At 38.9% G+C, this 14,655-nt stretch overlaps 1 protein-coding gene across 1 annotated transcript; it reads right to left on the bottom strand.

Annotated features, from left to right (window-relative positions):
• Nucleotides 1-1,194: 1,194 nt before the first annotated feature.
• Nucleotides 1,195-14,342, bottom strand: NHLRC3 (NHL repeat containing 3). The gene is made up of 7 exons (XM_032880119.1): nucleotides 14,071-14,342; nucleotides 13,473-13,625; nucleotides 13,017-13,164; nucleotides 10,661-10,861; nucleotides 8,357-8,448; nucleotides 4,979-5,091; nucleotides 1,195-4,254 (listed from the first exon to the last, which is right to left on the bottom strand). Exons 1-7 carry the CDS (start codon nucleotides 14,152-14,154, stop codon nucleotides 4,002-4,004), a joined length of 1,044 nt encoding a protein of 347 aa, XP_032736010.1. The 5' UTR covers nucleotides 14,155-14,342; the 3' UTR covers nucleotides 1,195-4,001.
• Between the last annotated feature and the right edge of the window lie 313 nt (nucleotides 14,343-14,655).

The following is a 14,655-nucleotide window of genomic DNA, read 5'->3' as shown; positions in this document are numbered from 1 at the left end:
TTACCAAGGTCATAGACTATTGTAGGGGCTAACAACAAGCTGCTCCAAGATGGGCCACTTTGGCCTAAATTACATACAAGCAGAATTAAATCATAATACCATGGGGCGTCTGGGTGGCTCAGTTGGTTAAGCAGCTCAGCTGCTGATCCCAGGGGCCTTGGATGGAGCCCTGCATCAGGCTCCCTCCTCAGCAGAGAGCCTGCTTCTCCCTCTCCCTCTGCCTGGAGCTCTGCCTACTTGTGCTCTCTCTCCATCTAATAAATAAGTAAAATCTTTAAAATAAATCAATGAATGAATGAATATATCTTAACAATAGCCTTTCATTGTTTACAATGGAAGAAATGAAAGTTTCAAAAAGTGCTATTTTCCACTGCTCAAATTCCACCCAGTTCTTACATACAAAGGGAGTATCTACATGTCATTAAATGTCTAAAGGATTAATTTACCCTATAAACTATGGATTCTATGGGTGAAATGTCTGATGGAGAAATTACTGGGCCTCTCTGTAAATAATCAATTTTTCTTATTTATAAAAGAGTCAGCAACCACAAGGAAAAATTATTTAAAACAAACCAAAAAAATCTAGTAAGGATAAAAGGAATAATTTTCTGTTAATGTGAATGCATTTTCTATTGTACTAAACTCATATTCAAGTTATAGCTTAAAATGAGTTATTCACTTCTGGCTGTTAGGCTTTTATTGAAAATTTGTTTTTTTTTAAACATGGAAATGTCCAATTAAACAGCAAGTTTCCAATAACCCTTGGAAAATATGTCACATATAAGCTAACTTCCTCAAGATATACAAGCTAAAGAAAAAGAAGAAAAATTAAAAGTATGGTTAACCTCAATTTTTTTTGAAAAATCAAAGTATAAAGAAGGTCACAGCTGGTTTCAAGAAATGCTCATAAGCAGGACTCTACTGCCCTCTTTTGTATCAATAATGTAACACAATGCAAGTGCCTAATAGGGCACCTCCCAGGATGAGTGTTCTGTGGGCTTGTTTTTCCAGATGGATGGTCAACTACCAGGGCAGAGGCCATTGCCCTAAGTACCTTCAAAAGTTTGTTGTTTCGTATGTTTTTGCTGAATAAAGGAGTGTGAGTTGTTCTGACTTTTCTAAAAAGTTTTTTTGTGTGATTATTGCTGAAATTTTAGACTCAAGAGTAAAATAAAGTCATACATACATTCAAGATTTTTTTTTAAATAATTTTAATGGATTTGGTGAGTCATAGGAGCAAAAAATCTGACAGTTTCTAGTTGTCCTGTGGGCTCTCCCAATCTATCCTGCTTTCAAATCCAGTGTTTAAAAACCAACAAAACCGAAACAAAAGTTGGGCCTTGAGTGCCTTTATTTAGCCCGACAGCCACATTGCTTGAAGCAGTCTTTGAATCTATTAAGTGACCTAAGCACAAATTATATGGGTTTTCTAAGCTGACATCAGACTGCACACAGGTTTTCTCTGAGGACACAAACATTCCACCGTAGAGACCCGATGTCACAGTGGAGGCTGGGAAGATACCTCCAGCCTTCCTTCGGTTTTCCAATTTAGAAGCTACCCCACCCCCACCCACCCCAGCCCACCACACACACCCCTCAATAGATTTCGAAAGTGGAGGCACAAAGCGGTTCCATTTCCAGTGCAAAAATATGTGGAGTTAGCTGGCAACACTATCATTTGTACCCACCCCCCACGTCAGCCAGGCTGTTTCTGCTAAGACTTCCAAGGGACCTCTAACAAAATGCGCATCAGCCTACACTTTACATATGAATGAAGGAGGATATTCTCTCAGCACAAGCCTGTGACTCAGGGTTGCTGAAACTCTTCAGCTCGGTAGTAAGTTATAAACTGCTTTTATAACAATAAAATTCAACATTAAATAGAGAGCCAGAGAATATTGTCTTTTCTTTCCAAAAATTTAATTTGTTATCTTTTAAATGACAAGAGAAGACATTTTCTCATTTAGTCAATTAATCCAAAGGAAAAAAGTGAAATACTATGATTACAGGAATACTGATAGACACTTCTAGCAAGACATAGGGCGACAAAATTTTCAGCAAGTTTTATAAGACACCGGAATAAAACATGGTTAAATATAACATTTTTAAAAGGACAAGATCAGCTTACCTAACCTGCATTTCTAAGAGACATCTGGACTTCTTGTCCTCGCTTAAAGACAAAACAAAACAAAACCCTCAACTCATTTTCTTTTATAAAAATAAATTTACTATATTGGTTAAGCTGCATAAAGTTCAGGAGAATAAATTCTGAAAAAACCAATAAACGCAAAATTAAGGCAGACTTGATAGCTGGTATCAGGTAAATGCCATTTAGAAGGAACTCTGTTAAGAATTTCGAAGCTATATTTCAGAGTATATATATATAATCTGTATTTCAGAGTACTCAAAGTACTCTGAAGTACTCGAAGCTATATATTTCAGAGGGCACATTTGTCTCTGTTGTACATCTGACCCTAACAGCATTATTGGAGGAGGAATTTTTACTAAAGAGAAAAACTAAGATGACTCATTTAAGATCATACAGCTTGATCAATGGCACAAACATACTTATCAAAGGCCTTGGAACATGGAAAAGTTTCCTGTTGGCTGATTTACCTTCCTAATTGCATCAAGATATGATCCAAGCATCTAAACAGTCTGAATTTCCTGCGGTCTGCAAAACAGACTGCAGCCATAATGAGTGATGGGAAAGGCAGCTCAGGATTTCTCACATGCTTTATGACTTGCAGTGCAAGATCAGGATAAAAAGGGAGATGGATATAAGACACGGGGAGGAATGACCCAAAAGAATATCATATGGCTAGGTTCAACCAAAACCGAGAATAAACGAGAAAAAACCTGAAAAGATGGTCTTCGCTGGGAAGCAAATATTAAAACCAAAGGGGCAGAAAGGTAAGAAATTATTCACCTTAATAGTGTGAAGTATTCAGTACACATCCCCATATAAATAATTCCAAAACTTCTTTGAGGTAGACAGATGTCAGGAATGAACTGAGTACATGTTTAACAAAAAAAAGAAAAGAAGAAAAAGAAAGAGAAAGAAAATGAGAAATGGAAAGAGGCACTGAAGACAGGCCCTATTTTTAATGCTACCTTTAATTAAAAAAAAAAAAAAATTGCAGTAAATACTTGTGAAGATCCCTTTCAGTAAAGTGCTTAAACGCCTGTTGTTTTATTCCAACATTAAGAGGTTGAGATTAAGTATCTCACAGCTAAAGGACCCAAGCCAAGATGGGCTTTTAAAAGAAAGCCTACCAAAGCTCCCAGCAAGTCTGTAACTTTTTACAGCTCCTCCACTTGGCCCACCTTGTTTTCCCCTCTTCAGTTTCTGAAGTTGGAGCTCAAATGGACTTTCCTGGCAAAATCTCCAGGATTTCCTCAGTCAGAAGTAATGTTCCTACACCCAAAAGTCCTGCTACACTTAAGCCTTGCTGTCACTATTAGAGCAGTTCACACACTTGTCTCCCCACTGGACTACAAGCGCCAGAAAAGGCACACAAAGCTAACCCTGTGGCTTCATCTCTGAATCTGTAGGAGCTAGCATCCTGTGGGTCCTCGTTAATCAAGAACCCATCTGACTCGATCTCTCAAAATGTACATTTTGTATAAGGTGAACAAACTGGAGGTCTGCAGTTCTTCACATGAAATTCAATGTATCCTACAAAACCCGTTTTTATTCCTTTCCCTCTTTCCCTCAGGGAAAATTAGTCTCCCAGGGCAAATACCCAGGTTACAACCTTAGTCCTTCCTTTCTACCTCATTTTTTTAGTGTTACATTTCCTTCGTTAAAACATCCTTATGCACTTACAAGTAAAACCAAGTCACAAGAAGAGCAACAAAACGTGTCTTCATGATATAAAAACAAATTTTTCTCATCGCCAGGTCACAGAAAAATAAAGAAACACATTCTTATGCTTGAACACTATTTGTAAGGATTTAACAATGAATTTGAGAATCTGAACTCTCCACAAAAGGAAACATTATGAACCAAATGAAGGAAAATTGCTATTGATAGGGACGTATTTTTGTACTTGCTTTGCTCCAATTTCTGCTACATAGATTGCTCCCGTCTTTCCATTGACATCTAAGAGATGCGGTAAAACCTGATCTGCTAGTTGGATTGTGCCGATCACAGAGCAGTTGCCAATGCTTCCCACTGGAGGCGCCGCTGCCAGTAAGAGCCTGCTAAGGTTCAGCTGGGCTACAACCGCATACTTTCCATCAGGAGTAAATCTAAGGAAAAAGACATTTTACAGAATAAATGTATGCAAAATCAATTAAAATGTTGACTTTCTCAACGTTTTTATCCCCTGTGGCGCTAAACAACACTAGACTCCTCTACTTGCTGAAAGATGCTTTCAAGGAGAACTTACAGATTTGTGATAGTAGACACAGCCAAAGAGCAGTTTCAACAAACAAAAACAATACGCGAGAACCACACAAAATGAATTCAACGGAGAGTATGCGCTGGGCTGACACTACAGACTCAAGATTTCTATTTTCATTCTACGTTTAAAAAATCATCACACGTATCTCAAGGGTGAAGGCTGTAGGAGGTCCAGCATATGTTATCTCTGAGATCTGGGTCCTACAGTGCATGGGGAGCTGAACCTCTTTCGCTCTGCTTGGGATTTAAAATACATGTTCTCTGCATACTTGGTTCTGCCCCCTTTTCACCTGTTGAAAATTAATAGTATTTTGACCTTTCAGCTAGCTCTTCAAAGAAATGAACATATACCAAATAAAACAAGCTTTTTTTTTTTCAATATTTTATTTAAATTGTAGTTAGTTAACATATAGTGTAGTATTAGTTTCTGGGAGAGAATTTAGTGATCCATCACTTGCATATAACACCCAGTGCTCATCACAAGTGTCCTCCTTAATGCCCACCCCTCATTTAGCACATCCCCCACCCACCTAATAAAAGGAGCATTTTTAAAGGAAAAAAAATTTTTACCTGACTGAAGAAGGTCCCTCTTCTGTGAAACAATTATCCCATGCTCCTAGCCACTCCCCGGTGTCTTTATCAAATACTTGAATTCTTTTATTTCCTCGGTCAGCAACCCACACCTGAGAACCCAAAAAAAGTGTTTCTTGCAAAAGATCCATATCATAAATGAGAAAGAAAACAGAAGGGGAGAGGTATGGGAAGGATGTTTATTTCCATTAGTTTCACATACATCATCTCATTCAGTTCTCTGAGGACCCTAAAAGAGAAGGTACTGAAAGCCTTGTCTTTAGACAGGAAATTGTAGTTCGAAGTGAGTTTATAGTAAGTAGGAAAGCCACTTTCAGCCATCTGTCTTAACCCAAAGCCCACACTTAACGCTAGGTTTGCTCTACTAAACATCTGAATAACTAAAAAAACTGGAGTCTTCTCTTGTGATGCAGAGGATTAGCACAGTATTGAGAAGCAGGAGAATTCACTCATTCCTCCAACAGGAATTCTGTCCCGATTAGTTCTGCCATCCCATTCGTTAGAAGACAAAGACAAAGCAACCCAGCCTTGTTCCTCAGGAGCTGGGGAGTCGGGGGTGCGGGGCTGGGGCTGGTGGTAGGTATTCATTCCTACTGCAGTTATCACTGAATGTCTACCTGCTATCTACCAAGGAATGTCCAAAGTGCCAAACCACCCACCGAAAGAGGGTGCTTAGAAGATTTTAGTAGCATCCAAGAATGCCAGGAAGCTAACAGGTTTAATTTCATTTTGCTATAGGCTGGAACATGTTATTAAGCAAACTGTTGTTATGAGACAGGAAAGTAGACACACCCTAAATGACATTTCATGCACCATATTTGACGTATGCAACCTACGGCATACATACAGCGAAATGATTTTATGACATGAGGCTAGGATTGTAGAAGGGTATGTAAGAATGGACTGGAAGTGTGGGCCAGCCCTGCTGACCTCCACGTCCTCCTTTGAGGATTTTTGGATTTCTAGGGTTCATGGATTCAGGGACTATTTCTTCAGGGTAATCCTGACTATCTGTCAATGCCTGTGAGTTTTAGTAGCCACTAAATTCATCTACAACAAGAAACAAATAAAGACTCACTGTATCACTTTAGAAAGGGTGTTGATCCCTAAGTAAGGTAATTTCTCAAGATCTTTCCCTGATTCATGACTCTTTAATAAGGATGGATTTCCTTAAAGATTTTGGGATTATGCCTTAGACAAGTACCCAAAGAAGAAATATAGTTTCGACCCTAGGATTGAATATTTTAGATGGTTAGCATTATCTTTCCTACTGAACAGATTTTGATTATGAGAAATCTTGTTTAAAAAACAATAGCAGGAGCGCCTGGGTGGCTCACGTAGTTAAGCCCCCAACTTGAGATTTTGGCTCAGGTCATGATCCACAGGGCTGTGAGATCAAACCCTGTACTGGGCTCCGTACTCAGCAGGGAGTCTGCTTGAGATTTTCTTTCTCCCTCTCCCTTTGTCCCTACCCCAACTGGCACATGCAGACACTTTTTGTCACTCAAATAAATAAGTAAATCTTTAAAAAACAAAAGAAAACAAAAACCAGCAGCAAGTTCAGCTCTAGAGCTAATTAACATTTCATATAAGACTGGGGTGATGATTAAATGAGTTGATCATGTAAAATGCTCTGAATGGCGATGACTGTTGTTAAAACACAGTGTGCAGAAATGAACACCATCATTATCCATCATTCAGTAATGCCAGAGTATCCCCATCAAATGTTCTCCAAGCTTTCTCAAAAGGGCACCATGGAGAATTCACCTGGGTCTAGGTCCTGTCTGCTCAGAAACTTGATCATATTCTTATTTTAAGAAGGAAGTATTTAACCAGGCACAGGAGGGTAATGTGTTTAAACCAGAATTCCAACTTTCTACCTCCCCATTCAGAGATAAAATTCACAGGTTCAGCTATCTTCCTATCTACAATGGGAAATACCTGAAGATTTTATGACCAAAACAATCTCACTTTGTCTACATGTAAGCCAATCACAATCAAAAGGTTGTGTGCTCGGGGCCCCTGGGTGGCTCAGTGGGTTAAAGCCTCTGCCTTTGGCTCAGGTCATGATCCCAGGGTCCTGGGATCGAGCCCCACATCGGGCTCTCTGCTCAGCGGGGAGTCTGCTTCCCCCTCTCTCTCTGCCTGCCTCTTTGCCTACTTGTGATCTCTGTTTGTCAAATAAATAAATAAAATCTTTTAAAAAGAAAAAAAAAGTTGTATGCTCAAAACAGAATCAGAAGTAGAAATGGATTAAATTTCTAAGGGTATGAAGCCAAGATAGTCTGATGCAACCATCCTACAAGACATTTAGTCACATAACAGTTACTCATAAGAAGACTACTATGTGCCAGGCACCAAGATATAAAGCAAAAGAGATTCATTATATGCCCTCCTACAGCCTACATTCTGTTAAGGGAGACAATGACTGATTATATTATAGTGTGATTATTACTGTAATGGGGAAGTATAGGCTACTATAGGAAAACAGAAGGAGAAACTAATATAAAACATTTTGGGTGGGGGTTTGGTCATAGGAAAGTAACCCCAAAGAAGTGGTATGTATGCTTAAAGGTGTATAAAAGCAAAGGAGGTAGTAGTGGATAGGATGGGGAAAAAGAAATGAGTTGGAATATGTCAGTTAAAGCTTTCTGTTCCCCAGAGTGGAGCTAGTCAAAGTTACCTGGGTAGCTCTCATTTTTAAGCCTCCAAGATTAATCTCTCCCATCTCCCTTTTGAACAACATATTCTAGAATTACTTTAATTCTAAAATTAAAAATATATTCAAACACGCCTAGTTTTCTTTTTCTTTTTTTTGAAGATTTTATTTGTTTATTTAACAGAGAGAGAGATCACAAGCAGGCAGAGAGGCAGACAGAGGGAGAGGGGAAAGTGGGCTCCCTGCTGAGTAGAGAGTCCGATGCGGGGCTCGATTCCAGGACCCTGAGACCATGACCTGAGCTGAAAGCAGAGGCTTAACCCACTGAGCCACCCAGGTGCCCATCCTAGTAGTTTTCTTAGTAGGAAGGCAACTCTTTCCTTTTTCAGGTAACTTATGTTCTACTCCATTATTTGTTCCTTCTACCTTAAAGTGACACAGGAAATCTATTTTGTTCATTTCTAAATAAGCTGGGAAATCTCTTTATTATAGGACTAGACATTTTTAAGAGTATGTGGGTATACCCAGCCCCAGAAGAAATGCCCAGACCCACCCAGGTACAGATAACCACAAACATTCATAGTCAGATGACCAGACACACATGTGCACCAAGATCCATAAACACACACACACACACACACACACACACACACACTCTCAGATACACAGTTCCATACACAATGACAGTGTATTTTTACCCGACCAGATGAATCAAGAGTAACACTGTGAGGTATGTTGAACTTAGCAGGCCCCGTCCCACGTTCTCCATGTAGCCAAAGCATCATAAAATCTGACAATGGCAAATACAGTTGGTCAGAGCAACGTATACAATACCTTGTACATTTGCGTGTTATAGCTTATGTCTTAAATTGCAAATAATTATTCAATTTTACCCCTAACTGATTATGCTTTTTTTGCTTTCTGTGTATAGAGCAGTTTGCCTAATTCTTAGGCTTTACGCCCCCTGCCAAAATTCCGTTTCAAGCAATTAATCGACTTCTTTACTATCTCCACTTGAGTGTTTCATCACTCAAAACCACTGTGTGTGATTCACGTCAGTGTCTCCCTTCCCAACTATTCTGTTACTTGGTATTGTAATTCCTGTGAGCTTAAAAATCCACATTACATTTTTATAGTCTGTCTCCCTTATTACCCCTGTTGTAGGTTGAATTGTATGTCTACCCCAAAAGATATATCCAACTCACAGGTACTCCTGTCCCTGGGAATGTGACTTTATTGGTCACTGACTTTTGCAGACGTATTAAATTATGGATCTTGTGATGAGACAGATCCTAAATTTAGATGGACCCTAAGTCCAATGTCTAGTGTTCTTGTAAGAGAAGGGAGAGGGAGTTTTGAGACACAGAGACACACAGAAGGCTGCCATCTGAAGATGGGGCAGAGACTAGATATGCTGCCACGAGCCAAGGAATGTCTAGAACCATGGGAAGCTGGAAGAGGCAAAGAGGGATTCTCCCCTAGTGCCATTAAAGGGAGTAGGGCCAGCCCTTTGGAAATCAGACTTCTGGGGGTGCCTGGTGGCTCAGTGGGTTAAGCCTCTACCTTCAGCTCAGGTCATGATCTCAGGGTCCTGGGACTGAGCCCCACAATGGGCTCTCTGCTCAGCGGGGAGCTTGCTTTCTCCCACCCCTCTCTGCCTGCTGCTCTGCCTGCTTGTGATCTCTCTGTGTCAAATAAATAAATAAAATCTTAAAAAAAAAAAAATTCAGACTTCTGAATTCCAAAAATATGAGAGAATAAATTTCTATTTAAGCTATCCAGTTTGTGGCAATTTTTTATAGCAGCCACAAGAAACCAATATACCTGTATTCAATCTGTCTCCTGAGTTTAGTTGTTTCTTTAATTATTTTTCTGATTCTTGCTTTATCCGCACTTCACCTTCCTTTAACTATCACCAACCAAACTTAGTTACTGGGTAATAAGTTGACTACATAACCTCCATGTATGAATCTACGCTCTGTCCAAATGACAAAGCTTACTGCAAATATATCCTGATACAGTACTAAGTCTTATAAAAACTCTGCTTCTATAACACCACTTTCCTAAAAAAAACCTCAAGACATTTTAAAAGCAAAATTATGGCTTTAAAATTCTTAGGTAAACCTCCAAGAACATTCCAAATCTTATTACTCTTCCAAAATTACATCCTAATCTCCCCTCCTAGAAGACTTGTTAATTACCTGTAGACCTTGTGTGATAGAGCCTTGTAAATGTTCCTCCCCCACCTCTTTTCTTCCCACCAAAACCAGTTTAGTTCAAGAACCACTTGCTTTATGAACGCTTGCCCTACTTCTCCAGTCAATAGTATTTCCTCCTCCTCCTAATCTTATTTTACTTTAACAATCAATACCATAGGTTAGCATTTAGCGGTTTCAACTGAAATAGACCTGCACCTAGAATACTACTGAGGACACAGAGCAATAAATACAATGAAACTTTAGCTGATCAATCAAACTGAAGGGTATCTCAGCTCTGGGATGCCGGGTTCCTAAACTTCTCTTTCTTAACTGGATAGAATAAACACTTACTTCTTCAGCCCACTATAAATTCCCAAACTGCCTCCAGTTTAATTCAAAGGAGAAAAATTAGCAAGCTTATTATCAGAATCATTTATTATTGGCCATCCCACACATCCCACTCAAGCCCATTACACACAGCTTCATATACAATATAATACACAATAGTTGTAGGGGAATCTGGGTGGCTCAGTCAGTTAAACGTCCAGCTACATTTTGGCTCAGGTCATGATATGAAGGGTCGTGAGATGGAGCCCTGTGTCAGGCTCCTTGCTGGGCATGGAGCCTACTGAAGATTGTCTCTCTCCCTCTCCCCCTGCCCTCCCCAATTCCCCGATCATACTCTCTCGCTCTTAAAAAAATACACACACACACATACATTACAATATTATACCAAGTACTGAACAAATTAAACGCATCCAACTTATTAAATAACATTCTTATGATACCATGGAAGCCATGTACCTTGGGACAATTTGATCAATCTGTTATTCAATCCTCCATCTCCATCCACAATGTAAATATCTCCTGTGTCGTCTACATATAATTCTGCAGGATTATCAAATTGCAGGGGATTCAAACTGGTGCCTTTTTTGCCTGGGGTACCCAAGACTTGAACAAGATCACCAAAGGAATTGTATTTTTTAATAGTATGACCATAAGATCCTTTAAAGAAAAACATGCACATGTCACAAATATAACCACTGTCCAAATATTCACGTTTTTCAAGTAAGCACAGAGCAAGAATTTAGTGAATTAGACAGTAATAAAAAGTTAATAGGCTCAGATAATTAAATGCTGTATTTCACAAGCAATAAAGCTTCTTCATTAGTTACAACCAAATCTGTCATGATTAAAATTCAGGTACTCCAAAATAAGTACATTCTAAATTCAAATAAAACCAAAAAACCTGACTCCTTATGCAGAAAGCTCATGATGTTAAATCATTCTTTTGTATTCTTTTATAAACTTTCTTTTGTAATAATAACTATAACAGTATGACCTTGAATAAAATTCCTTGTAAAAAGAAACCAAGAAGGAACTAGAAAAGGAACTTATGTTTGGAAATCACTATTTCAGTCAATCATGTGCAGATCTCAAATTTTAGTAGGTCAACAAAAAAGTTCACTACAACACATATTTCTTAAAACTATACTTTCTCATTAGTAGAAACAAGTTCAAAACTCGACCCGTTAACTTTTTTTCCTAAGAGATGAAATCTTTCCAAATCACTAATATATTTTCTCACTTATATCAAGACTTGAGTTAAAATTATCTCACAAGCAAAAATATAAAGTACAATATTAATAATTAAGAAAAAACCATAATGTGGTTAACAGAAATCAACCTGAAGGCATACCAAGACCAAACTAACAAACAGGCATGCAAAAGATACACTGGATACACTGAACTCACTGGAAATAAAGTGAATCAACCCGCATTACAGCTCCATCTTAAAAAAGATTTATTGTTATACCTGATTTGAATGCTTGAGATAATTTGTAGCAATAAGAGAACAAAATATTATTAACGAAAGCAACCTTCAAAGTTTCTAAAGAGTTGGCAAAAGACACAGAAGACCAGTATATAACATTGTTCTGTTTTGTTTTTAAGGCTCATTTACAGCCATATTTTTAGTAAAGGGAATGTATTTCTTCAAAAACTGGGAAGGAATATAAATTCAGATCTGTGCATGAGAAACCCTTTAATGGAAAGAATGAAGAAGTCATGTGTGTTCTATTTCTGGGAATCAAAGAGGTAATTTACAAAAAAACGATCCCATGAATGGAATAAATTAAAAAGTAAAGGCCTTTAACAGTGAGTCCTGGAGAAAAAAGAAGTCAAAATAGTCACATCTCATTATAGCATTACAAGGAACTCGGAGATAATCTCAATTTTTTGTTTAACTGGAATTTTATCACCCAAAATACATCTTGAAAGTAATGAATCGGGTGAGGCTCAGAAATCTCTTGGGTTCTGAGAAGAACTGGTAATGGCACTTTTAACAAAAACTTAGAGTTCATTAACTCCAAAATGTTATCTGAATTAGCCAGAAATGAAGAAACAGAATGTCCTTCAAGCCCTGAATGTAAGTGGGCCAAAGAATACTAGAAAGACTGTCTTTATGATCCCATTCATTCCTGAGATCCTGTGATAATAATGCCAGGTTATCTCTGGTACTGTCTTAAGCCACAAGAATATGGAAACAGCTATCTCTGAAAATATCCAGAGCTATAAACCCAGCTGTCCCTAGTTTGATTTGCAACACATTCTTTTAAAAGTATTCGGTGGAAGAAGATTGCAGACATGCTGCAGGAGGTAGGATTTCAGAAACATTAACATCAGCAGTTTCTGCAAATCTTGCATTTTGGGCAACAAAGTAGTTCTGGTTTCTTAGCAGAATTTCTTTTGAAAGAAAAAGGGTGAAGGAAAATAAGACAAAGACTCCATTCATTAACGTTCAGAGATTGCTGTCTGGGGCTTCAGAGAAGAGATTTAGAATTTTAACCTGGGAAGAGCAACTGATGCTTTAACAAATTATAAAAATGATCCCTGAAAGTATGGTGTCACAACTGATGCTTTAAAGAGGAAAAGTCCCTTGACAAGTAAAAGTAAAAACCGTAATAATTATAGCCTCCCTGTTAAGTATCTTGACTCTACAGAAGTAGAACATAGAGGTTTTTAGAAACAAGTGATTTGATAAATCATTAAAGAGATTACAATTAGATGTAGCAACTCTTGATTTTAAAGCGTACAAGCAAGAACATGGGCAAAAATATGATTTCTAGCAAAAGAATTTAATAGATATTACTACACATACCACTTCCTACATCCGTGATCCAGACAGACTGTTCATGTAGTGTACTGGCTGCAAATATACCATGAGGTGTGTCAACTGTGTAATTCCAGGATCGTAGGAAATATCCATCCTCTGTGAACACTAATACCTTTGGGATGTTATCCCCTCTCTGAAGGCATATAAAAATAGCTGCTTAGATAGGATCAGTTTTTAGAAAGTAATCTTTATTTTGGTAGAGAGAAACAAAAACTGAAGGTTAATCGAGAAATTTAATGCTTAAAAAAAGAGCTTCAAAACCTAACGATATTAATATCTACTACATTCAAAACCTAAGTATTTACTTAACACCAACTCAAAAAAAACAAACTTCACAATTAGCATAATATAAAAACATATGGTTACTTAGTACAGCAAAACAAGAAAAAACTGCTTCGTTTGTGTTCATATTTTTTTCTTCTGAATTCCAATTTTACTAACCTGGGCTATGTAAACCAATCCGCTGAGCGAGTCAATTGCAACACAAAATGTTGCTCCAGTAAAATACTCTGAATGCTTAGGCCAACCCACATCCAGCCGGTAAGGAATTTCCTTGGTTCTCCAGGAAATTTGAAAAGCAAATTTCCTTAAAACCTTAAAAAAAAAAAATTCAGAACATTAAGATTCAGTTTACCCCCTACGTTAAGAAAAGAAAGAAAGAAGAAAAAAAAGTTATTTTTAAGCATGCCTTGACAGCTGGCACAGAAGTGTTGAGACTGCTGGATAAAAATGATTCAGAAGAAATGGGTTTATAAGTCTAAAGACCAAAGCGATCACAATACAAATCCGCAAATTACTGGAAGATGTAGTGGGATCTAGGGAAAGAAAGAAAACGGGAAAATGGCGAGATCGCATATACAAACTTTTTAAGACTAAGAGACAAAACAAGACATCGGCAGTTCCGCCTCCGGGGCAGCTTTTGGAAAAGACAAGCTAGTGCGGGAGCCAGAGCCCGCCACCTCCATCCCACGACAGCGGCGTCGCCTCTCAATAGTGCTATCCACACACCCGACAGATATTTCTTCACTGCTCAACTCACCGGGGAGCCACAGAAACGCGCATGCAAAACCAAAAATCCAAGAAAGAGGCCCGCGCCGGCCAGGCAGACCCAGAATCTCGCCATGACGAAACCGTAGGGTCTGCAGGCGGCTGGGGGCTACCAGACTGCCTCAGATCCACACGGTTCTTCGCTGTACACGGCGTCCGCCCACCTCCGAGCCGAAGGAACTATCTCCAACTACGCCTCCCTGAATGTGCGGGGCTTGAGAACCAGACCCGGGTGAAAGAAAGTCAGAACTCGGGTAGCGGTTTCCGGGATCGTTCCCCGGTCTACGCCCCCAGGTCACGTGGCTCGCGCTGACCCACTAACCACCCCTTTTTTCCCCTTGGGGCGGTCCACGCGGTGGACTTCTACGGTCCGCCAAAAATAAGGGCATCCGTAGATATGCCTTAGCCACTCGGAGTTCGTGTTTCTTTTTTTTTAATTCAGATTGAGAAAACAGAGTCAAGCATAATCAAACCCAAGACATAGAGATGTGATGTTGAAAAAGTGACTTTTAGGCTCTGAGAAAGATTTCAGCTGCATCAGATACAGAGCCATCTAGGCATTCGTCATGAACACCTA

Source organism: Lontra canadensis, unplaced genomic scaffold (genome assembly GCF_010015895.1).
Source record: "Lontra canadensis isolate GAN:19392208 unplaced genomic scaffold, GSC_riverotter_1.0 scaffold67, whole genome shotgun sequence".
Classification (NCBI taxonomy): Eukaryota; Metazoa; Chordata; class Mammalia; order Carnivora; family Mustelidae; genus Lontra; species Lontra canadensis.
This window is presented reverse-complemented; position numbering and strand designations above follow the sequence as displayed.